At 25.8% G+C, this 25,738-nt stretch overlaps 2 protein-coding genes across 10 annotated transcripts; one reads left to right on the top strand and one right to left on the bottom strand.

The window, feature by feature from the left end:
- Window positions 1-1,913: 1,913 nt before the first annotated feature.
- On the bottom strand, window positions 1,914-12,606 carry LOC112599144. 3 transcript variants are annotated; one of them, XM_025345912.1, is made up of 17 exons: window positions 12,243-12,606; window positions 10,783-10,956; window positions 10,601-10,684; window positions 10,331-10,525; window positions 9,805-9,984; window positions 9,504-9,719; window positions 9,174-9,335; window positions 8,890-9,103; window positions 8,673-8,827; window positions 8,525-8,605; window positions 5,625-6,941; window positions 5,383-5,550; window positions 5,175-5,321; window positions 4,804-4,874; window positions 3,493-3,736; window positions 2,309-2,426; window positions 1,914-2,252 (listed from the first exon to the last, which is right to left on the bottom strand). In XM_025345912.1, the coding sequence occupies exons 2-17, from the start codon at window positions 10,882-10,884 to the stop codon at window positions 2,056-2,058; spliced, it is 3,651 nt and encodes a 1,216-aa protein (XP_025201697.1). In that variant the 5' UTR covers window positions 10,885-10,956; window positions 12,243-12,606; the 3' UTR covers window positions 1,914-2,055. The 3 variants fall into 3 exon arrangements, with proteins under 3 accessions (XP_025201697.1, XP_025201699.1, XP_025201698.1); XM_025345914.1 differs by having other exon boundaries at window positions 10,783-10,903; XM_025345913.1 differs by lacking the exon at window positions 12,243-12,606 and adding an exon at window positions 12,153-12,218.
- Window positions 12,607-13,049: 443 nt separating this feature from the next.
- LOC112599145 (UDP-glucose 4-epimerase) lies at window positions 13,050-24,090 on the top strand. Of its 7 annotated transcripts, none has more exons than XM_025345921.1 (7): window positions 13,050-13,072; window positions 19,758-19,937; window positions 21,395-21,513; window positions 22,130-22,243; window positions 22,354-22,533; window positions 22,601-22,915; window positions 23,797-24,090. In XM_025345921.1, the coding sequence occupies exons 2-7, from the start codon at window positions 19,805-19,807 to the stop codon at window positions 24,004-24,006; spliced, it is 1,071 nt and encodes a 356-aa protein (XP_025201706.1). In that variant the 5' UTR covers window positions 13,050-13,072; window positions 19,758-19,804; the 3' UTR covers window positions 24,007-24,090. The 7 variants fall into 7 exon arrangements, with proteins under 7 accessions (XP_025201706.1, XP_025201707.1, XP_025201704.1 ...); XM_025345922.1 differs by lacking the exon at window positions 13,050-13,072 and adding an exon at window positions 17,594-17,915 and having other exon boundaries at window positions 22,715-22,915; XM_025345919.1 differs by lacking the exon at window positions 13,050-13,072 and adding an exon at window positions 17,595-17,948.
- The last annotated feature ends 1,648 nt before the right edge of the window (window positions 24,091-25,738 follow it).

Here is a 25,738-nt window from a genome sequence, read left to right as displayed (position 1 = left end):
CAAAGAATGTCAAATAACTTACATCAATCTAAAACCTAGATTAGATGTTTTAAATTGAATAACACATGAAAAATTGTTTAATAGTATACTTAACATAATAATAAATAATTTAAAATAAACTATACAATAAAAAAGGGGATTATATTTTTAGTACTACTTTGGTATTATTAATAACTCTAAGCTGTGACACCTAAGTTATGATTATTTATTATCAGGGAATTACAATAATGTGTTTATTGCATAACTCAAAGTAATACTTGATTTATCTTTATTACAAGATAAAAGAAAAAAATTGAGGGACAGAGCCATGTAATAACCACTCCAATATAATTTTGTATGAATTTACATTTTAAAATAAGTGTTGAAAGATTGAAAACTTAATAATATTATCAACCTTGATGTTAAAATCATGTGAGGTGGGTAATTAAATTTTATATTGCATATGATATTAAACATGATTACATGATAAAAATAAACTAAGAAGATAACTAACAGAATGTATTTAAGGGAATCTATTATAAATTCCAGAAATATATTAAATAGAAAAATATCTGAATTATTGTAAATATTAAAAAATATTGTTAAGTTACAATTAATAACAAGATATTATAATGTATGGTAAGAATAAAGAATACATTAACACATAATATACAAAGTAATTCACTAAGCATGCAATTCCACATTTATCAATTAATTATGAACTTATAAACTCTGATTTTTGAAATTCTAAAGTATACTTAATGATATTCTTTTTAAATATTTTAAATACTATTAAAGCAATGTCCCATATGATACTAACATCTTTTTTCAAGTGCAACACTTGATCCTGTCAATTGTTAAGTAAATGATTTTTTGAAAAAAAATTGTACAAACCCAAATTTAAATTAGTTTTTGAACTATTTTGAACTATTAATATTAATCTATTGGCATCTTAATCTTAGTGAAATCTTTAGAAAATAAGAATCACTAACCATAAGGTTAAGTATTACATCCATTTTATTGTTTGGTTTAAAAATTTTTAAGAATTATTAACCTCATTATATAAATTTTCTTATAATAAAAAGTATTTATTTAACTTTTAATTTAACTAGATAAGAATTTTTTTTAAATCATTTGCTTAAAAGTTAGTTTTTTTAAAAAAAAAAATAAGTATGCAATGGTAGAAGACATTTCCTTCATAGTATACAATCTTTCTTAGTATACTGAAGTATCCAAATCAGAATTTCTATAAATTCATTACTAAAAGACCAAAATAAAGTGTGAGCAAGTTTGAAATCGCTCAATATATAACTTTTAAAAATTATTATGAGAAACTTTGTAAGATTATAATTAATATCTCTTGGATCTAAATTGAATACATTTAAGTTGAAAAATATATAAGAATAAATCTTGATAACTATTATATGTACTTGATCTCATATTGTTTTTATGAAATTTGAAATACATAATGAATTACTTGAAATATTAACTTTTTTTGTCAAAAATGTGGGTATAATAATTTACAATAATATAATTAAAAAATGAAAAAGACTGAAAGATATGAAGTAATAATACAACAAAATTTGTGGCAATATATTTTTAATTCAAAAATAGGGTAACAATAAAAATAATTAAACCTAACTAATGTAGAAAGTTCATTAGTTGTATATTTATAATTATTTTAACTTTGAAAATGATGATAAGTATAATCCATAACAACATATGTGATGCAACAACTTGTTTGTAGACTAGATAAAGAATATTGTTTAAATTAAAAATTTGGTAACATCAAAATAATTGTCAAGAATATACTTAGTTTTTTTAATTTCTTATAGAATTTTCAAAGCCCATCCTTACACTATCTTAAATGTCTATCTTAAACATATTTTTTTTCTTAAACATTTGTTTAATTAAGTGTAAGATATTTTAAAGAAAAAATATCTATATAAAAAAGAAAGGAAAAAATTAAATTAACACAGTCAAATATTACCAAAACCACGTTTAGGAAATCCGTACACTGAGGAACCAATATTGTAATGTTCACGCTGTGGTCAAACATTTCCTATGACCAGTATGCTAGGACGGTAAAATGCTGCGCACCGCTTCATCTGTTGCCGGATCACTGCGTTGCAAATTCAAAATACTGTCTATGGCGTTTTGCACCTGTGCATTTATTTCTTCATCATCAGGGCAATGACGTTTGCTATCTGATGTAGACTGCTCATCCTCCAGTTGGTGTTCACGTTTTTTAGATACGGATTCATCATTACAACCTGAAAGTTATTGGTTAATAAAATAATTTTTTTTCCATTATCAATCTGCATCTTACTTGTAGAAGTAGCAACTAAATTTGTATTCAAATTTTGTTTCAACTGTTGTAATTGTGCAGACTCATCAGCATCAAATCTTCGTCCCAACATAATCAATTCAGATGTTTGTACTTCCCTCTAATAACAGAAAATTAATATAATTTCTAATATTCTAAGTATTTAATATATAGAACCCAGAATTATAAAAATTTGCAATTTTATTAATAGTTAAAAAAGTTGTTAGATAAAATGTTACTTGATTCATTATTTAATATTAAACTAAATATACTTTTTTCATTTAGAAACAAATATTTTTTGCCTATTAAATGCATTTTATTGTCATTAATGTGTTATTTATGTTTAATTATATCTATATGGTGCCTATAGAATACAGGATTCTTGGTTGTGTCAGTAACAGGGTTATTTTGGAGTATGAAATTAACTTTTGGTTATCAAAATAATTTTTCATTATTAAATATATATTTTGAGAATTTGTAGAAGATACTATTTTTATTGTAATTTACATAAATTATACAGTAAATATTAAAATTAATTTACTCTTATTTACATCAGTATATTTAAGAAATGATTTTCAAAAAAAATAACAAATCCAAACTGAATTAACTACAACAGAAAATTATTCATACATTTCAATCATATTTAATTAGTAATAGTTGCTATTCCAAGTAAATGAAACTATAAAATAGTTTACTTTAAATCTAAAAAAAATACTAATTATATGTCAAAAAACTTTCAGTGATAATATGAAAAAAAAAAAGTAAAATAATTTTGATACAACTGATACGGCTGGATATTTTACAAATATTGATATTGAACAATAAATAAGAGCTAGGCAAAGTATAATGAATCAAACTTACTAATAGAAAAAAGCAAATCAACTATTGTAAACCATTTTATGATAGCTATATTTTATTAATAATCTTAAAGAATACAACAAATACTTCAAAATTGTATGATCATATCCATAGAAGCTGTTCTATATTTAATCTTTCATGAAGATTTTAAAATTTAAAAATGTAATGGATTTACATTTTATCAGTTTATTTTGCATATAATGGTTAAAATATAAAAATGTTCATGAACTTACCATCAATAAAAAAAAAATATAAATATAAATAATAATAATGCAAATAATTCTGAGTCCTAATATTAAAATATAATACAATATAAGTATGATGCTTACCATGCTTTCTTTAAATAATAGGTAACGGTATTTATTAAATAATGAAGCTTTTTTATCTAACATTTGTTTCGCAGTTGACTCAAATATTTCATCAGCTAACTCCAAATCTCTTTCAGATAATACGGCTTCATTTAAGCAATGATAACGTGATAATCGTTTTACAGCATCACTCACTGAACTAAAAGGCGTCACGACATCAGGATTAGTTGCACCAGATTGATCAGCTGCTATCCGCTCAGAAATTCTATAATAATAAATATAATATTTAAGAGAACACATCAGTAAAACTTATGTTTTAATACATAAAATATAGTAAAAATTTGGTTAGTTGACTTTTAACCTAAACAATTTTTAGTATAATTATCTTTAAATCGAATTTCTATTTTATAAAAACAAACCAATTTTAATCATACAGATTGAGGTGAGCAATTAACCACACAACTAATTGTGATAACATGCTCTATAATAGCGAGTTCCAGCATGAGCCCATTAACTCAAGAAACTGAGTAAATTAAATTAAATTTCAGTTCAAAATATGATGTTAATATATTGATTTAAATTCTAACATAGGTAAATGTCCAATAAATTTGTAATATTATAATAATATTACAATAATATTATTAATTTGTAAACAGTAAATTTTATAATTTTGATGACTACTTATTGTAGAGTTTTATGTCATCATTAAATGTATTATTTTGAAGTTTCAAATGATAAAAGACTGAAAAAATTGTTTTAGATGTAGATTGACTTAAATAGTTTATTTATATTAGAAGTATTTATAAACAGTATTTATTATTTCTCAACTCATTCTTAGTAAACAAAATGTTTTCAGAAATTATGGTTTGTCACATACATAAACTTATTGTCAGTTAACAAAATAATATCAAGTTTCTTCTAGAATATTTAAGTGAAATATTAACTGTACTTTACCTAGTTCTGAATGAAAACTATCAATGTTTTTGTTTTGTCTTTAATTTAACACAAATTCACATACATTATATAAATTATTCCTTAAGTTATCAAATGTCTATATAAATAGTATAGAAACTTGACCAGATAATATACTTTTTTAAACTTTCTAGTAGGACATCAATTGGACAACTACTTAATATTAGAATAAATAGATAACATAATAACCAAAACAAAAATACATCTAATCTAGGTAACCAAAAAACTCCCCCATTTAAAATACAAAAAGATTTAGATAATATTATACATAAATATGATAGAGAAAAAAATTATGATATTATGCTCTCTAAATATTCATATACAGGATAAATAAAATAAAAATGGATACTGAACACTTACAATGATATTCGTTTTGAAGCACTAAATGCAGGAAGAGTTGGGGAAGGTTCACAAGATGTTTGAGTTCCAACCTATAAAATAAATAATTATTAAAAGCTATAATATTTATTTAACAATATTTTTTAAATTTAGGTGTTATAAATCAATGAGATTTGTTATTTTATTCAAATGTTAGTATCTAACACATATTTTCTATTTTACTATAAACTATTAAATTTAAAAAAAACAACTTATTTTTTCTGCATTTTTTAAATTTAAAATATAATTTATTTATTTTCAAGCTTTAAAACTAATATATAATATTACATTTGGTAAATAAATGTTATAGAATAAGCTACAATTTTTATTTAAAAAAATAATAAATAACTTACTTGTACATGTAAGGGAGATGTTGATTTATTACTAGTTGGAGGAGATGCAGTAGTTAATGTTTGCACTGTAAGAGGGGGCGACAAGGTATGAGGTGGACTTGATGACATTGGACAAGGTGGAGGCACTAATCTTACAGGTGTAGATACCTAAAAATATATTTTATTTATTATATATTGTATTACATGTAGAAAAATTATTAATTCTTACATAGGTTATTCCTTGTGAATTTTGTCCAGAAACAGTAGGAACAATTTTGCCACATTGTAAAATTTTTTGTTGTTCATTAAACAATCTTTGTAAAGCAGTTTGTTCACTACTTGTACGGTATTTTTTAGCGCTCAGAGCAGATATTTGATTTTGAACTGCTTTTAACAACTAAATATTGACAAAAAAAATATTTAATTTTTTTTTTTTAACGGATAATTTAAAATTTAAAAATGTTGACAAACCTGTTGTTTTTGTGGTGTAAGTTGTATTGTTTTTACCCTTTGATTTGAAATACTACTCTCTGGTGAATTCAATGGAACTGGTGTATCATGATGTTCTTTCTCTTTTTCATCACATTGAAATACCATTGGTTTCACAACAGCAGCTCTTTTCACTTTTCTTGGTTTAATAGGAGCTTTATTAGCACATGGTGGAACAACCATAGTTTTATTGATCAAAATATTCGGATGAGATTGGGCAATACTATCTAAAAACGCATTTTGGGATTGAACTTCTAAAGGAACAGAAGCTTTAGGTGGACTACTTGGTCTAAATATTTTTGATGAAACTGCTAATGGACTTCTGTTATTTGTTCTATTGATTACAGACGTTTGATAATTAGACAATGTTGTATGATTATCATTTGATTGTGATATAACAGCAGCGCATGGTTTTGAAAACTGCATACTATTTTGCTGTGGTGATGTTACAATGGTTAAATTTGGTCGATTTGGCAACATTGGTGTAAATGATTGAGAAACATTTGGTGATGGTATAGGAGAATTATAAGAGGCAGGACTCTTAGAATTACTTCTAGAGGTATGAGACATAGCTGGGCTACATTGAGGACTTATCACAGATTGAATACTTCTAGGACTATGGGAAGATACTGGTACGGTTTTAGACCTTGATATTGAAGTTTGCATAACTCTTTCTGAAGTATGAATTATTGGAGTTTGATTTTGTAATTCTACATTTTTATTTAATGTAGAAGAATTAGTAACTATTTGCAATCGGTTTTGTTCTTCATTAAATAAAATATCATTACTTCTTGAAGAATCATTATTAGCTGCTACTAACAGCCGACTATCCATCATGTTAGAAACAAGTTGAATGCTACTACTTTGTTGATGGTCTAAACTTGACACCATTGTACTACTGCTATGCATTACTCGAATACTGTTATTTTGCTGCATAACTTTATTTTGATCCTCAACAGGCGTTGACATAACAAATTGTTGATGATTTTGTCGATTTTCAACACTTACAGGAGTACCAGTGGTGGGAAACATCAAATGTTGGCCATTAATAATATTTTGTTGTAACGATTGAGGTTCTAACACAGTTACAATTTGAAGACGGCCAGAGACATCTGCTAAAATACGCATGCCAGAGCCATTTTGTGGTTGGGTGGGTAACGTCGTATTTCCTCCTTTTAGAAGTAATGATTCAGCACCAGCCACACTCAGAACAGCATTTTGAAGAATGTGACCACCATGATCAGCAACTAACTGAGCTAACTGTGTCTGAGCTGCAGCAGCAACACTTGCAGAAACATTCTACAAATTAAAATCAATATTGATCAGGTTAATAAAAATATTTATTACCAACAAAAGCAATTGCATAAGTGTATAAATCAATAAAATAGAAATATTTAAGAGTAATAAATTTATATGTCTATCAATTTCCAAATCATTTTAATACAAAATATAAATTGAAAATAACATAAAAAAATACAGTAAGTGCAGGATTTATAAGCCAACGTGTCTAATACTGACACTTAATCACTAGGACATCACCACCAATGCACACAAATCGAGTCCTAAATAAAAAAAATAATCAAAAAAATTTCTAAGTTGAGTCTCAAAGTTTACAATGATATATGGTAATATACTTTTATAAAAATGTATTCTAGTTTAATTCAGTCTTATCAGATAAACATCGCATAATAGCACATAATGAAGAAGGATATATATATTATAAAATTAATTTCTATTTTTTTTAACACAATACATACAACAGCTTTACAATAAGCTTATTATTGACTTGTATATGTCTTATGGCTAGGGGTCATTTTGTTAATTTGTGCAACACCAAGAATATTACCATGATGACATGAGCATTTTATATAATGTATTTGCGTCGACCGGTTACCGGAAATTAGCGATTATATGACCATTGTCGGAATCACGGTGGCGTGTAATCTAGTAGTAACATTAGGTAAAGCCCGTTATATAACATTTGTACTGACAATAAAAATAACTTTTTTGATTCTTATGTCAACTATATTCAGTAGAAACAAGACAAATATATGTACTGATGTATCTTCATGTAGTGTACTTTTTTGTTAACATATATACCACAATGGAAATTGATTCTAACGGTATATTAAGCAATAAAGATAAAGTGTTAGTATTAAAATACAAGTTTTGTTTTTTATAAATAATTTAAAAATGAGATTAAATGATAAAGGTATATGAAAAGTAGTTTTTGAGCATTCTTTAAAATGAAAAAAATTTTTATTAATAAAATATACTAAATACTTACTAGGATTAATTTCACCCACAGATTAAGAAGAAAAAAATATTATTTTCAAAAATTATTAGAATAACCATTTTAAAGACTATAAATTAAGTAGACAACTATTAAACAATGAATTAATAAGAAAGGTAAAAGACAATATTTGAAAGACCATCAAAACTTAAAACATATTGAGCATGCTACAAATTAAATTAATGCTTTGAAAACTTAAGATTTAAATTTATATATTGTTGCATGCGTGCTTTCAACTATCTGATATTACGTAGCCCTCAAAATATTTACTATTCACCGACTAGGTCTTTTATAGTATAAATGTATTCAATTGGCCAATAATGTCCATAATAATTTATAAAACACAAGTATCAAGACAAACATAGGTTAACTATTTAAAAAGGTCTACGATATAAATTTAAATATTTATATTCAATTAATATTTTTTTTTATTTTTAGAACTCAATTCAGATACAGCCACTACCTTATAATTTCTATTCCAAAAGACTTTTATACCTTGCCGAATATGTATATTACACAGTTTAAGATGAAACACAACTATGTCAGTATTAACATACATAATAACAAATTGCATAATATTTCAATTTACCTGAGTTAACGTATTAGTGGTTATCTGTGGTTGATGTACAATCATACGTCCATCTTCTACTAAAGACAAACGAAAACCTCCCTGTAACATTATTTAAGACATTAATTAAATTTATATTTAAAAATAACCACCAGCACTGAACATTTACTTGAGGTGAAGAAGTAGGAGTTTGCAATTGAGCTAATAAAGGCGCAGATTGTTGATGAGATTGTGGAGGGGGAGTTGGAGTTTGTTGTATTCTATTATTTTGATTTAATTGATTTTGTTGCATTATAGGTGTACCAGATTCTTCTTCATCAATACCTAAACAAAATAAGCAATAGCTTAGTCATAACATAAAAAATTAATTTGTTTGCAAAACTAACCAGACAATTTGATTAGATTTGCAAGGTCTAATCGTACAGGTTCATCATCTTGTGACCTTGAATGCAATTTTGGTTTCTTTTTTTTAATATTCATTGACCTATTATTTGGTGATTGTGTGATAGTGGATTGAGGTGATAATGCAACTAATGCTGGACCAGAACATGTTTGAATTTGTTGTAATTGGACACTTTGGCCACTTACCAACCTCACAACCTAATATAAAAAGAATTATATAACATAATAATAGTTATAAAAATTTCTTAAAAAATGTATTATTACTAACTTGGTTTGACTGTTGTCTAGGTTGTTGAAGTAAAATTTGAGTACCATTACAAGTGACTTGAGCTTGTTGCGTATTATGGTTTTGAGTATTAGGGGATCTGAGAAAAAGCTGAAGGCCACTAGTTGTTTGTGGACCAACTATTACACCAGCAGTTGGCATAATCTAATTTTAGTAAAAATAAAAAATATTGTTATAATAAATACAAAGTTTATTAATTTAAAAAGTATTTTGTATTATAAGAGAAATAAAAAAAAATATAAAAATACAATGAACTACTTCTATTCCTTAATATAAAAAGAATTGTATTAATTAATAAGATAAAAAACCTACTTGATTTATCAAGAAAGCACCTTGTTGTTGACTATGTATTGAAGTTGAATGATGTGTTTGTTGTGACTTAATGCTGTTAATACTAGCATGGTTCTGTACATGATTATTAGGTTTAGGTAATATTTGGGGCGGTTTATTTTTTACTTGAACATTATTTACATTATTTCGACTATTTGATTGAATAAATTGTAAAACCGGCCCATTAGTACTCATCATCTATGAGAAAAAAACATGTATAAATTTAATAAAAAATATTGCATTTTTATTAATGAATTATTTGACTAATTGAACAGTTATTTACCTGATGGATAACTTGTGGTTGGGGTGTAATAACCCTCTGTTGGGGAGAGGGAGTAAGTGATCGAGAAGAGAATGGTGATGAAGGTGATTGTGGTATACATTTTGTGTTAGTAGTATCCAATATTGCTGTAGCCTGTTGTTGTTGAACCATTGTACCAGATGTGTGCTGTTGGGCACCCATCTTAAAAATAATATTAAATCAATGTTTATTATTTATACTAGATCAAAACTAATAATACATTTAATATATATTTTCATACAAATATTTCTACTAAAATAATATTTAAGTTTTTAAATGTAAAAATTGAATGTCTAAAAAATAAATTATTATTGCATAGTAATTAGGGAATTATTTAAAGAACAGTTTAAATGTTAAAAAGTATCATAATAGATTTTTTTAAATATATAAGAACAATTGCAGCAAATGGGACAGAATGTAGGAAGCTGGTAAATTTTAAGTAGCACTTAGATTTTTAGGATCAATGTTACCGGCAAAGCATAATGCATTAATTTATATAGTATTATACCTGTCGTATGCTTGTTGAGTGAAGAATGTTGGAGTGCTGAACATGTTGATGAAGCACTTGTTGAAAACTTGTATGTTGATGTAATGTTGCAGCTTGTTGTGTGGTAACAGTTGGGAAAGTTGTTATGCCTTGCCCCTGAGAACTTGCAAGAACTATTTGAGGTCCTCCTGCAAGTACACTATTATTTCCTGTACCCTGAAATTATAATTAATAATTATTAAGTATAATACAAAACTTTAATAATTATTGTGATATAATTAAAATATTTACTGTAGTTTGATGATGAAGTGTTAATGTTAATCCTCCTGCAGCAGCTTGTTCTTGTTGTGCTTGTATGTGTTGTAATTGTTGATACTATACAAATATTCATATTTACAAACATGGGTATTATATTTTTTCATAATCCTAAGTATTTAAAAGATAAATATTTAAAAACAAAATGAATTATATACCTGATGATGAGTGAGGAGCACTGAACTGGCAGGGCGGCCGTCTAATAGGCCCTGTGGTATAGAATCCACGGTGCCTTCCAGTCTGCAGCACACACCATACATTCAATTACGCTTTAGCCACCTAGAATCGAATTTTATTCTGATTTATTTTTCTAGTTGAATTTTGTCAGCTACCTAAAGTTCAAATATATACATTTTTAGTAAGTAGGTATATAATTTGAAGTATATAATAACAAATTTAATTAATTTGATCGTTCATTTCAAAGAAAAACAAATTTAAAACTATACGAATTAATCAATATCTAATAACTTGATTTATAAAAATAATTAAAAATAATTAGAACAGAGTGTCTATCTATGTATTATTTATAAATATTTCATACACCTTCCTATTTTAAAAAATTCAAATTTGGCTAAGGATTTCTTAAATGGAAAATAAAAATTCATATATTTGAGTATTTGCAACTAAAATCATGATAGTAAAATCGGAAAAATTTAAAACAATATTAAAAATATTAGATTACTTAATAAAAAGATTGCATAGTAAAAAAGATAAAATATGTCACAAGCAAATAAAATGACAATTATTGTCATATAGAAATCGTCTACCCTTGAAAAATGCAAACAATAGACAACAATAATGTAACTTGTATCTGTGGTAAACAAAACCAAAAGAGAGAAATAACGGACATACTACGACAACAAGGCAATTAATTTGCCGTCTAGGGAGTCCATGCGCGATTCAAACTTTTGAGTCTATAGCAATTTATTGAATCTATCGGTCAAGACAAAAACCCCTCGACCACTTGTGTCAAAAATTCAGCACACAACACGCCTTTTTGATTCGGTCAAATGGCAATGGAACGTTTTGAAAAACAAAAACCGATCGCTTTCTTAACGTCTTTTCAACGGACGAGCAACGGTAATCACGGACAACTGCGATCGCATTAAAAGTTTACAACCGAAAGCCTAAAAACGACTTATGACCGGAACACTTAACGTAGGACTTTATCAGCGGCGTTTTCGTGTTAACAAAACAAAACCGGACGGCTAGGGAGCACTGACTAGAGGACACGTACTGAAGTGAGCGTGAGATACATTTTATTGTGGATTTAAAGGCTACTGCAGCTGCTGCAAGTGCTGTGCGAGCGTATACTCGATGCAACACGCAGTCTGCTAAAGAAGCTCGCACACGAGGACTCACGTCAAAACGGTAATAATACTTTTACGTCAAATTGCATTAATTATAATAGTAAACTCGACGGCGTACAGGTACGTGTAGCACGATTACCTTACTGTTATTGTTTTTGTTATTACAATAGGTAGATAGGCAGATAGGTGTATATTATTGTTATTGTTATTGTTATTACTTGTTGTTGTCAATGCGAATATCGTGATTATTTTTCGTTGGTTTATTACGGCAAACCGCAATATTGTTGTTAATTATATTGCACCCTTACCGTTTCTTGCACGATGCCAGCAGTAGAGTCCGGCGATCCGATTCCGTTACATAATAATAATAATAATAATAGTAATAATAACAACAACGACGACGACGACGACGACGACGATCGCGATAATTCGATGGCGGCACCCGGCACTAATGTCGCGGTAGTTCGGACAATAACATCGCCGTCGCACAACGATACACGGACGGCAATTAGCGTGGCCGATAACAACAACATAACATGATATTCACAATAAACACAACGACGCGCGATACGTATTTCGGGCACTACTACTATAATACATGATCCGTCGTCGGCGGCACGGCCACATAATTGATGATGAACGAGTGTGTGTGTTGCGCGCGCGCGTGTGTGTGTGTGTGTGTATGCGTGTGTGTGCGCGCGCGCGTGTTTGTGTGTTTGTGTGTGTGGTGCGCGTGCGAGTCGCTTGCGCTAGGCCGTGCGTGTGCAAGTGCGTGCGTGCGTGCGCGCGCTATCGCTATCGCGCGGCTCCGTAGTAGTGTTAGCAGCGCGCGCGCGCGCTTGTGTGTGTATTTGTGTGCGTGCGCGCGCGCGGCGTCCCCCCTCGCCATCGGTGTGAGCTTGTGTGCGTGTGTACACAAACAACAAAAATCGAACGGCCATTTTATTGTTTTGCAAACGACGACAACGCACGAAAGGATAAACCTGCTGCTGCCGCCGCCGCCGCCGCTACAGATCCGTCATCCCATAAAACTGCCAGTGTTGCCAAAACAGTTTATAGAAACCCGTCCGATCGCAGACGATCCGTCACTGCCGTTCGCGCCCCACGGTCATTGTGGCCGCGCAGTCTCGCTTAGACGGTATACACATATTATAATGTTGTTGTTGTTATTATTATTATTATTATTATTATTACGATACCATCGTCTCGTCTGTTGTGTTTAGTGTTTACGAGTTTACGTCGTATACGACAACAACAACGATAATAAATCATATCACCATTCACACCGTCCACTATCACGATGTGACTAATTTACTGTATTAACTCGTTGTTAACCTATCACACGTCTTTTATTATCGTTTTTAATTTTTATTGCTCATTACTGCATTAGTACAATAACTAAATTAGCAGTATTAGTAATTACTAATTAGTATTAATTACGCATCGTAGTGAATCGCACGTGTTTATTAGATTACGTTCAATTAGTCCGCCACGGCGAATTTTAAATAATAAGTTTTATTTGCAGTTGTTAGTAGTTTTTCTACAGCGCAAAAAACAATTTTGTTTTTCGTTTTTAAATTAAGATATAATTAATTTATTGTTTAGAACTTGTTTAAATGATTTTCCGTAATGCAATATTATTATTATAATAAGACATATAAAAACTCGGGTGATACACCCATAAATTAAAAGTTTATAACGTAAGGTAAATAAAAATTACCTAATATTATTTATCCGTGATATATTATTTATTTATATTTCGTACTTACGTACACAATATAAATGGATATATTTTATTTAAGCAGTCGTTTAGTGTATTCTTAACAATGTCGAGCCATGCTGTGGAGAAGGAAATAATTATAGACTATATAATGAATAATGATAAAATAATACATAAATTTAAAACATGACGTATATATATATATTATATTGCAGTCCTTGTATTCCTAAGGACACCTGATTATAGCTTAGTTATAATCATGCCTAATACAAAGAATAAAATATACAATATGGACGTTTTGATATAATACGGAGAGAAAGGGCTAATTTTTACGTCCTTAAGATTTTTTTTCTTTTGGAAATATTTTAACGCCTATAACTATTGCATTCAGCATACAGAACCACAAACAATTAACTAATCGATATATAATGGCTAATGAGATAAAAATAATTTTAAAACGATGTATTGACTATTGACGTTTAAACCCGTGTACTGTTACTGTACCTATTCCACCCTTTTCATTTCTTGTTTATACCTCTTACAGTCTTACGAAGTCACTTACTGAACCTCAAGGCTTAAAGATAAATTAATATTAAGTTCAAAATAAAATTATGGTAAATTAAATCAATTAATTCTGGTTTATTGTTATATTTTCGTGATAATATGTACTCTCATACTCATTTAAAAAAAATTTAGATTTAACTTCCCGGTTTTAAAATGTACAGTAATCCAAATATTGATTTTGCGCGATTTATCTTGAATTTATCTAATTTTATTTTAAAATATATTTACCAATTTATTTTCCCTGTAAAAAATATTCGTGATAAATTATTATCACCGTAGTCCGTAGATAACTGGTAAGGTATACGTTGTATATAAATCAAACAATATTCAAAACAAATTGATCGTTAATAAAACTACCTATTTTCAAAATTATACACTCAACTACTTTTATAGTTATAGTAACATATATTTAATTATATTAATCGATATTTTATTTATTTGTTTTAAATCTATAGTGAACGTATTTTCTACCATGAGCGTCTAAGTCTACTCTGCAGTAGTGTACCACAGGGCACAGGCACAGTACCGTCAGTACCTATGTAGATTCAATGTAAACAATACATAATACATTCAACATTTTAATCTAACTTCTCAGTGGTCAATTTTAATACTATAAACTTTTTATATTAATGAATAATATGTACTAAACTTTAAAATTAATGAAAAATAACCATTTGTTATTTTGACGAGAGTACAAGCTTTTATGTTTAAGTATTACATTTTCTAGACATGATTAATTTTCAAAATGTTTTGATTCATTTTATATACCTATTATACCTATTATATTAGTAAATAGTAATGCAAAACGATATTTTATTTTAGTATCAATATTCTATATCGTTAATATATGTAACATATGTAATATGTAAACGATTTACCAAATAACAATTTCATAATAGGTATTGAAACAAAACTTATTAGGTATTGACATTTTTTTTTTTTTTTATCCATAATAAACATTTTTATAAATTTATTTAAATATAAATTATACTTGCACGATAAAAATAAACGGCAAAACCTTTCTGTTCTTCTATATTTACAAACATTGAGACTTATCAAATATTTCGTCAAAATTTAAACTCCAATTGCTCATAATGTGATAAAACGCTATTATTTTTTAATTTTAGTTAAAAAATTATGAGTAATTTTGTGTTTAATTTTCATAAGTTAAATGTTAATGAGGATTTTGTCACTGAACAGCTTTCCTTCTTTTACTAAGTAAATATTTTCCACATCAGATTTGTTCATCATACATAAGTTTCTTATCATATTTTTTTTTTTTTTCAAAAGGTTAAATAATGTATAAGCTTTTGAATATAAAATTATTTACGTATTATCATGATTTTGACAAATTTTGTTAAATAACACTTAAATAAAACAAATTGTGACTAATTTCAATATTTTTTAATAATAAGTTATGAAAACCTTTTATAAGATTATTAAGTTTTTAATAAAAAAAATAATATGTTATCGTACATAAATCGATAATTATTTTCAACAATTTTAAATTTCATTAAATAACATAAAAAATATATTCAATGTATTTTGAAAGTTATATTATGTCAAGAAAATGTTAATATGAATGTTTGTTTTGTATAAAAATGCATTTAATAAGTTCAACGCATACCTAGGGCATTATATTAAATTAATTTTGCTATTTTCGTCATTACAGATAGCTTCTTGTTATTATTAAATTGAGAGGTTTATGTCACAGGACAAAGACCTCATAAGGTCTATACTATGGTTTATACAAACAAACTGTGAACTTATTTGAATCAGGAAAATATGAAAGAAATGGTTAAAAGAACGTTATTACTTGTAATTTTATTACGGTTTGATTAGAGATCGTTTATGTTAGTAAGGTACCTATAATATTTATTAAATATTATAAATTTAATTATTTTATTTTAAAATAACTTATAATCTAAACTGCACTTATTTTTAGAAGCAAAATTATTATTATTTATAATGTTTTCATTCCAATAACGGCATTACTATTCCCAATGGTTTCCAAAATAGGTATTATGTAATCAATTATAATGCGTAATTACTAATTACATAATTTAAACTATTCGTGTAAGTAAAAACACTGTTGATGAGGCCCGTTTGGGGGGGAGGCCACTAGGCCCCTGGTTCTTCCATTGCCACCCTATCACTGCCTCATCCCATCTCAAAATTGAAATAGACAATTATTAGATTTATGAAGAAAAGTCATGTCAAAATTCCATACTTACCAATTGTAGTCATCAAAACCTCAAAGAGTAGTCATTAAAAATATCTACACGTTCACTCTAGTCGAAGACATCACATCGACTGCAATCTAGAAAATTGATCATTCGGTTAAAAATATAACCAATATTAAACAATATATAAAATTATCACTTCCATGTTCTTTGTCGACCTTAATCCAAAAGGTAGTGATTTTATAATAATCCTTATTATTTCGACACCTACTGGCTACTTCATACTAAATTTAAAATAGAAGAGTCCCTCCAAAAACGGGCAATTAATATCTAAATGCTTTATGGCTTATACTGCTTATAGTATAAGCCTTATACCATTGAAGTTTTGGACATAATTTCAAAAAGTATCATTGTTTTTGTTAATATTTATTTTATATAGGTACATGATTTGAATTAACTAATGAATAATATATTTTTTAAATAAACAATCAAAATGTATTCAATTTTTATTTTTAAATTTTTAAATTACAATACATATTATACACATTTTTGTTTCATATTTTGAAGCAAAATAATTTCTTTAGAATTTAGATATTTAATATTTTTGATATCTCTAGAAATAAAATTTTGACTAACATAATAACTATGATTTAGAACATTTTTTCGATTATAAAGTATAAGAACATAATTTTATTAGAACAAGGGCATGTGCATAACAGAAGTTAGTGTTAGTGTAATTTGTTCCTCTATTATTTGTGGACCGGTCCTAAATCGTGATCACAATATAGAAGATTATCTTAAAATGTTAGGAGCTATCTTCAGTATCTTTTTTAGTCTATAGTTTATACTGAAGTCTGAAATACTGTGACGGCGTATCGGCCGTCGTGGAATGGTGGTCGCTGATTGGTGGGATAAAAATATTCTTGTCACTATATTATACAAGTTCACGGACGTATATTTATACCCACGAACTAAGATATAGTTCGTGTTTATACTACATAATTATTATGTACCTATAGTATTTTATTCCATTAAATGTGATAACGTGTTATCTAATCAAACATAACAAATAATGTGATAAACAACAAATTATAATATTTTGTATTTACCGCGAAGCTCAGATATTAGATAATAAGAATTTATTAAAAATTCTATTAAATTATCAAATTTATTATAATAAATATAATATCTATTAAACAATAAACCATAAAAACATTTTTACGCTTATTATCAATATAATATTCAGTGGTGTTAGAATAATATCTTCCAGTACTTAGTATTCGCTAATCACTATGACAAATCACAATATCATAATTGTTCACCGCCATTTAGTATTTACTATTTACAAAATGCTAATAGTCAATTGATTTCAATAACCTGCGATCTATATTCATATCGCATTGACGCATCTATCTAGTATCTATTACTTCGCCTTTGGGCGTTATGGACAAAACGTGTGCGACCTCTAATGTAAATAATCATAATTGTGTCATTATTACGCTCAGAAATTGTTCGTGAGTACATCTACATTTCTGAAAGCTTATTAAGTATCGTATCAAATATTATGTAAATAATAATTATTATTATTATTATATTTATTTTATTAAGAATTTTTAACATTTTTAAATAAATTATTTTGTTTCTTTTAATAATCATAAACAATTGTAGTTTATTAAGTATAATTAAAAAAAGTAAAAGAAAAGTTGAAGCTCTAAAGTATTATTCATTATTTATTTTAAATATGTGCATATGGTGATTTTCCAAGCATTTTCGACATAATTTTTAACTTGAATAATAAATTTATTTAAATTATGATTTTTGAAATTGTTTATTTTACTTGGGGACCAGATTTTCAAATATTTAGATTATTTCATCATTTTAAGTGGTTATATTGTGATACCAACTTGTTTGTGTAAACTGTCAACTAGAATCTAGATGACTTAAAAATGTTAATGTACCTGTCTAAATCAAAATTGTAATGAGTAGTTTTTAACTCTGTCATAAATACTCTTTATATTCCATATAATTATTCATTTTAATAACTCCTAGTTAAGATTAAGTTAACCTATTATTATTAAATGAATTTGTATATTGAGATTTGAGAATTATAAAAGTTATAATGATTTGAAAATTATAACAATTTATATAAATTTTTATAATTTTTTAATTTGTTAAATAAATATGGGTATTATAAATATTAAATTCAATATTACATCTATATTTTATTATTATAAAATAGTTTTTAAGAATTGTTATTTATTTTTATTAACTCAGTAATAATTACTCATACAAAACTTGATTTATATATGTCAATATTTTCATAAAAATCATCTACATAACATTTTACAATAAAATAGATTCATTTTTAATTTAATAAAAAAATGGTATTGCCTCAGAATACTGTTTAAGCGATAAGAATTAAATATAAATAAGTATGTATAATATAAATTAATATGATGAGTGGACTTGGTTTATCATCATATATTTATATATAAAATTAATGATGTATAAGAAAATATATATTTTTTCACTAATTTAGTTATATGGAAATACAGGTATAAATATAAATAAAGCCAAAAAAGGTCATTTATATAAGATATTTAAAAATACTTAACAATTTATTATCTAATTAGTAAAAGTATTGATATATAGTAAATTATCTGTATACCCTCAAAAGATTAACATAAACGTCATATTTATATTTATGTCCTTGAAGTTAGAAAATATCTTATCTGTATTCTATTATAGTTTTATTATATATATATACGTATATTGTGTTCAATATAATGACATGGCATTATTTAAACACAATTTTTGTTTTTTTATGGTGGTTTAAATTTTTTTATAATTAACTTTAATTAATTTTTAGCAATTTTTAATTTGTAATTAAATTATTTTTAAAATACAGGTTGAGTTATTAGTGTATACTATACACTGTATAGGTACTTATATTAATTTTAATGGTAATAAGGAAATAAAGATATCAAAGAGTCACGGAAATTTTTTTTTTAAATAATCTAATGAAAAATATACTCCTATATTTATGTTTAAAATATCTTGTTTGAACTGTTGTTAATATATTTATATACTTACTTTAAATGTGTTTAAATTAATGTTGATAATAAATTATGGTACCTAGTTATAAATAATAAATATAATAGCATTTCAAATATTTTATTTACGTGTTTTTAATTTTACTCTTTATACCTATATTTTCTGGTTCTGAATTTAATATTTACAAATTTTATAACAAGTTGGTAGAACCTAGAATAAAATCATTATAAAAATATTTGGTCTTGTCTTTTGTATACTTCTTAATTGTTTTTTATAAAATTATTTAAATTTTATTTTTTCAGAACATTGCTGGTAAAAAATACACCCAGTTGTAATTATTATTCACAAAATGGATAATACTAAAAGCAAATGTGTTTTGTTAACTGGTGGTGCAGGGTATGTTGGTAGCCATACTATTATACCTTTAATTGAATCCGGGTATGAGGTGGTGGTCTTAGATAATTTGTCAAATGCATGTAAAGGTATGTTATACTACATTTAATTAATATGTGTCAAATCATTAAACAAGATACTGTATTCATTCCTCTTTAAACATTTATTTGGTAACTGTGTCATAAGCGATCTATATGTATACTATGCTGATGTTGTATGTGATCTACTGAAAACTATACACTAATAGCTTATTCAAATTTTTAAAATAAACTATTAATTATTATTTTATGAAAAAGCATGATACATAAAATATTCATAAAAATGTATTTTAAAAAAGGTTATACACAAAAAAATGATTATTCTACTCACAAAAGATTGCTTTTATGTTGTTTAAAAACTTATCGAACATTAAATTCTTTTATGGATATATAGAACCTTACCATTCCACTTTCAAGCTTAGGAGAAGCACCATTGATATTTAGTATTTAATCATATTAATCACTTTATGGGTAAAACAAAAATGTTGGTAGATCTTTTACAACATCAGTATGCTTTACAGGTAAATAACAAAAATTATGGTTGATTACTTACAAGACTGTTACCATTTATTTATATTTATTCTATTCAGTTAATAATATAGGTTCATTTATATAAATATTTTATATAATTATCCGATATTAATCATAACTATATTTTTTATTAATAATATTTTTTTTTATAGTTTGTTATTAGTTTATTATGTTGTTTAAATCATAGTAAAGCATTAATTGTGAAAAATAAATGATTATTTAATAGGTAATTCAAATATTAAATTATTATTATTATGTATATGACAAATCAGTTAATTTATGTCATAATTTTTAAATTTTAAATATCAATTAAATGCAATAAAAGTAGATTTTATAGTTAAAAAATTAATTTCTTATAAACTACTTAAAACTTTACAATTACCTTTTATAATTATATATTTACATCAATTAGATTAGTGTCTGAATAGATTAAATGAAAATTATTTTTCATGCTTTTACATTTAATCTAATTTCTAATCTGTATTATTATTTATTATGCTCGCTTTTAACTTGTTTATTATATTTAAATCAGTGTTTGGAAAGAATTAATATTGATGTTAATATTAAATTAATAATATTAAATATAATTTATTTATTTTTTTTTGAATAGAATATCTTCATATCTGAAGAGAACTTGAGTTATTTTAGGTTTTTCAAGTTGTTTAAATTTATCAATTATATATTTAAATTGAAAATGTTTCAAATAATTATTTCAGTGTGAGTTTTTTGTATTTTGTATTTATACTTTCATAAAATTATTTATTCTATTTCTGCAGCTAGCAATTCATTTTTTAATAAATAATCTAATGAGCATATGTTCATTAGCTTAATAAATGTTAACACAACAAAGTTTAGTTTTTAAGTTAACTTTCCTGGCACTGATTTACATAACCCTAAATACAACTAACAATTTGTTGTATTTTATTTTATTTTAAATATTTACTAAACAAATGTATTTTAAAATACTTTTAATATAGGAAGTGAAGGACAAAATCCAGTACCCATATCTCAAGTTGAAAAATTAGTTGGTAAGCCTGTCACATTCTATAACGTTGATCTCTTGGACTACGATTCTCTCTCCAAAGTATTTGATAAGGTTAGTTATATGATTTATTTTATTAATTTATAAATCTTGCAATATATTTGTAAAAATGTTTAGATTGAACATATGTCATATAATGATAATTTATAGTTATAAAATAACAATTAACATTATTTTCATTAAAACTTATGTAGAAAGAGCAAAATTAATATAAAATTAATGTAGTAAAGAAATATAATACAGTTAAAAACTTAAAATAAACATCTGTGGATGAATAAAGATGTATAATATATAAACACAAAAATACAGGTTCTTCAGGGGTAAAATTTCTGAGCATGTAATGCTATATGATTTGATGTAATGGGTTAGAAAAAGGATTCTGATTATGAGGGGGCACTAAAAATGACTTCCAAAAAGATCTGGAGTATTCTATATTTCTTATAAGAGAATTAAGTATTTTCAAACTGGTGGTCAATTTCAATATGTTGTTAGAAAGATTTTATATTTAAAGGAATTTGTAGATAATTAGATATTTATGATTAGGAGTCTGGATATTAAAAATATAAAGACTGTAATATGAATTATTTTATCATATAATTAACAATAACAATAATAATTAGATAATATTTTATACATAATATGATAAATTATATTAATCAATATTTTTTAGCATAATTTCTGTTGTGTTATTCATTTTGCTGGATTAAAAGCTGTCGGTGAATCATGTATCATTCCTTTGACTTATTATCGAGTCAATGTCTCAGGATCAATCAATTTATTTCAAGTATGTGAAATATATTTAGTATAAATAATTACTTTATTAATAAGTAATTACTAAATAAATATGGTAAATATTTTATGTTTAATACGTGTACTAATAAATTTAATTGATAGGTTATGAAAGAACACAATATAAAGAAGCTTGTATTTTCCTCCTCATCTACAGTATATGGTGAACCACAATTTTTACCAATAACTGAATCGCATCCAGTTGGCCAAAATTTACTCAATGGATATGCTAAATCAAAATATTATATTGAAGGCATAATACAAGACTTATGCAATTCTGATAAAGTATATTTTAGAGTTGTTTTAATAATATATTTATTACTTACCTCCACCTATGTATGTTAATTATTAGGAATGGTTTGTGATTATTTTACGATATTTCAATCCAGTTGGAGCTCATCCTTCTGGAATTTTGGGAGAAGATCCTACCGGAATTCCTAACAATTTAATGCCATATGTTGCTCAGGTTGCTGTTGGAAATCGACCATGCATTAATGTTTTTGGGAATGATTATAATACTGTTGATGGAACAGGAGTAAGAGACTACCTTCACATCATGGATCTGGCCGAAGGTCATGTTAGTGCATTACAGAAGTTACAAAATTCAGATGAAAATGGAGCTATAGCTATAAATTTAGGCACAGGAAATGGATATTCAGTATTACAAGTAACTATGTTTTTTTGAAGTATGCAATTAGATATATAATTTAAAAAAATAATAATAACTTTAAATTTGTAACATAAAAAAAGTAATTGATTAACTGTAAAATTATATTTTTACACAGAAGCTGTCTTAGAATAGTATTTTATATCATATTTAAATGTATAATCAACAAATTGTATCTATTAAAAAAAAAAACTGTAATTATCTGAAACAAATTTAAAAATTTTCATACTTATAATATTAATATATTTAATATTTATGTATCAAATAATAACTTGAATAGATTTCTATAAATACTTAATTTAAAAGAATTATTATCAAATTATGTATAGCTATTACCTGTATTTAATATATTTAAATATACAATGTTATTTAAGGATGAATTTTAGAACCTTCAAACATCTAAAATTTAGAGGATAATAAATTGGAGGAAAAAATTTAAGTTTAAATACCTTAATCAAAATCAAGTTTTATAAATCAATAAATTTTTTTATAAATCTGTTATAATTTTAACTTAAGCTTAATGTATGTGATAAGTAATAACAAACAGCATGGATTGAAGATACTTCGTTGGGATAGTAGTTATACCATGTTTAAACATTACAGTAAATTCATAAAAAATAAATTTTTGGATAAATTTAAACTTTGTTATACTACTATTTTGTTTTAAAACCTGTAATGGTTAAATTTTTAAAATTTATAAAAAGTTTAAGTACAAATATGTTTAATTTTGAACAGTTTGAGAAAATTGTTAATTTCTAGTTTAAGTTAACACTAAATTATTATTTATTAAAATATACAAATTATAATTACATTTTATTTTATAAAATTTAATTAACCTTATATAATATTAAATAATCATGTTTATTTATTATTTTTTTCAGGTAATTGATATGTTTAGTCAGGTTAGTGGACAAAAAGTAAAATACACTATTGTTGAACGTCGATCTGGTGATTGTGCTTCTTCTTATTGTGATGCATCGCTTGCAAAATCATATCTTGGATGGGAAGCTAAGAAAACTTTAAAGGAAATGTGTGAAGATACATGGAGATGGCAATCATCATATCCTCAAGGTTTTTCTACTAAGAAATAACTGTACTAAAGTTACTTTGAAATTATAAACAAATTATTATTGTTGTTGTTTTATTATAATTATTATTATTTATAAAACGTTTTTGGGCATTTTTAAACTGTTTTATGTTTATTTAATTTTTATATTATATATTATACAATAATAAATTAAACATGTAGTTTTGATATGATATATCGTAATATATACCTTCTTAGTTCTTATCCTTGGTAAACAATATTTTTTTTCCAACTAATCTTATTATTTTAAACTTTGAATAAAGTCTGACTACATTGAAAGATCTATTCATAAATCTTCAGTTTGCGCTATTCAAGGCATTTATTGTATAATTTTTAGATTTTTTAGTTTTCCATATGGTTTTAGGACAGATAAATTATTATTGGTGATAATATTTTGTCTAGGTTCTTGACAATAATATACTCAGATTGGATGTGTGTGAATTAAATTCTAAAATATGAATTATGATGTTAAATATTATAAACTCAAAATATAATTTTTGCTAACTCTACAAATTAAAATATTTATTTAGTACATATTTGTCTGCTGTTATGAATGTATTAAGTGCCCATGTAACCTATAACTGTTATTATTCCGGTTAAAAAAAAATAGTATGTTAAAACTGGGGGTTTTCTGAGGATGGGTAATAATTTTTTCCAACAATAATTTAACAAAAAAATTTGGTCCTGTTTTAAGTAAAAAAAATATAGCATCCTTATGCCAAATTTATTTTTTAAAGTTTGTCTAGTTCTTGAATGTCGGTTAAATACACAGACATACAGTTTTTAGTTATAGGCTGTCCCATTTGAGTCAAAATAACAAGGTATGTTATTTCCAATAGTTCATTAACGCCAAATTTACTTCCATAAAAATTTTACATTAACGAATTGGTTAATTTGTATAATATTTAAAAGACGTCGTATACTCGTATCTGTAACGTATAAAAAGTTATTTTTATAAGTCTATAGATTTTAAATATAACTGCTGCATCTAAGCGTGTAGTTGTCAAAGACATAAGTATTCGTCCTAGGAAAATTATTTTAACTGAAATGAATAACTACATAACTAATTTAGATTTTACTGTATCTGATGTATCTGCAATACGAAAAAGTATTTTATATTCATAAAGCATTAATCGATATACACAGGGGCGGATTTAAGGCACTGCGAACTATGCATCCGCATAGTGCGGCAAATTTATGGAGGGTAGCTTTTTATACGCAGTAAAATTGTATTTAATATTTATTTTATTCTTGTACCTATCTATAGAAAAATACTTAATTTTTTTAATTTCAAAATAAATAATTAACGTTAAAACTACTTATATAACCAAATAATTATTTAATACATTTGTTGTCTTTTTTTGTTTAATACCAATAAAGATAAAATACTATATTTGAATCAAAACATTTTTATTGAACTTTAATTAAATAAAAAAAGTAATTGCATAATACATAGAAAATATTATCATGTAAGGAAATTTTGTTGTACAGAGGTGATTTTTTTTTTTTAAATAATGGCGGTAAATTTTTTTTTTTTGACATAGGGGTGGCAAATTGTTAAATCCTCCCTTGGATATATATTTCACTATTTTTAAAAAGGAAGATTAAAATGTGTATTATTGATTATTATTTAAATAAATTCGTACAATTGACTATGATTATTAATAGCTTATAATTTAAAAAAAATATGTACTTACTAACTATTTATTACCTATTTTTTAAAATAATTTGTATTA

Source organism: Melanaphis sacchari, unplaced genomic scaffold (assembly GCF_002803265.2).
Source record: "Melanaphis sacchari strain LSU unplaced genomic scaffold, SCAv2.0 Contig4_pilon_pilon, whole genome shotgun sequence".
Classification (NCBI taxonomy): domain Eukaryota; kingdom Metazoa; phylum Arthropoda; class Insecta; order Hemiptera; family Aphididae; genus Melanaphis; species Melanaphis sacchari.
This window is presented reverse-complemented; position numbering and strand designations above follow the sequence as displayed.

Bases quoted from the DNA above. Each gene is read 5' to 3' on its own strand.
- LOC112599144 (XM_025345912.1), bottom strand. From the start codon at position 10,884: ATGTATGGTGTGTGCTGCAGACTGGAAGGCACCGTGGATTCTATACCA. The intron at 9,336-9,503 runs GTAGGTTTTTTA...TACTAAAATTAG, and splicing joins GTGCTTTCTTGATAAATCAA to ATTATGCCAACTGCTGGTGT. The intron at 5,551-5,624 runs GTTTGTCAACAT...GTCAATATTTAG, and splicing joins TTACACCACAAAAACAACAG to TTGTTAAAAGCAGTTCAAAA.
- LOC112599145 (XM_025345921.1), top strand. From the start codon at position 19,805: ATGGATAATACTAAAAGCAAATGTGTTTTGTTAACTGGTGGTGCAGGG. The intron at 19,938-21,394 runs GTATGTTATACT...CTTTTAATATAG, and splicing joins TTTGTCAAATGCATGTAAAG to GAAGTGAAGGACAAAATCCA. The intron at 21,514-22,129 runs GTTAGTTATATG...AATATTTTTTAG, and splicing joins TCTCCAAAGTATTTGATAAG to CATAATTTCTGTTGTGTTAT.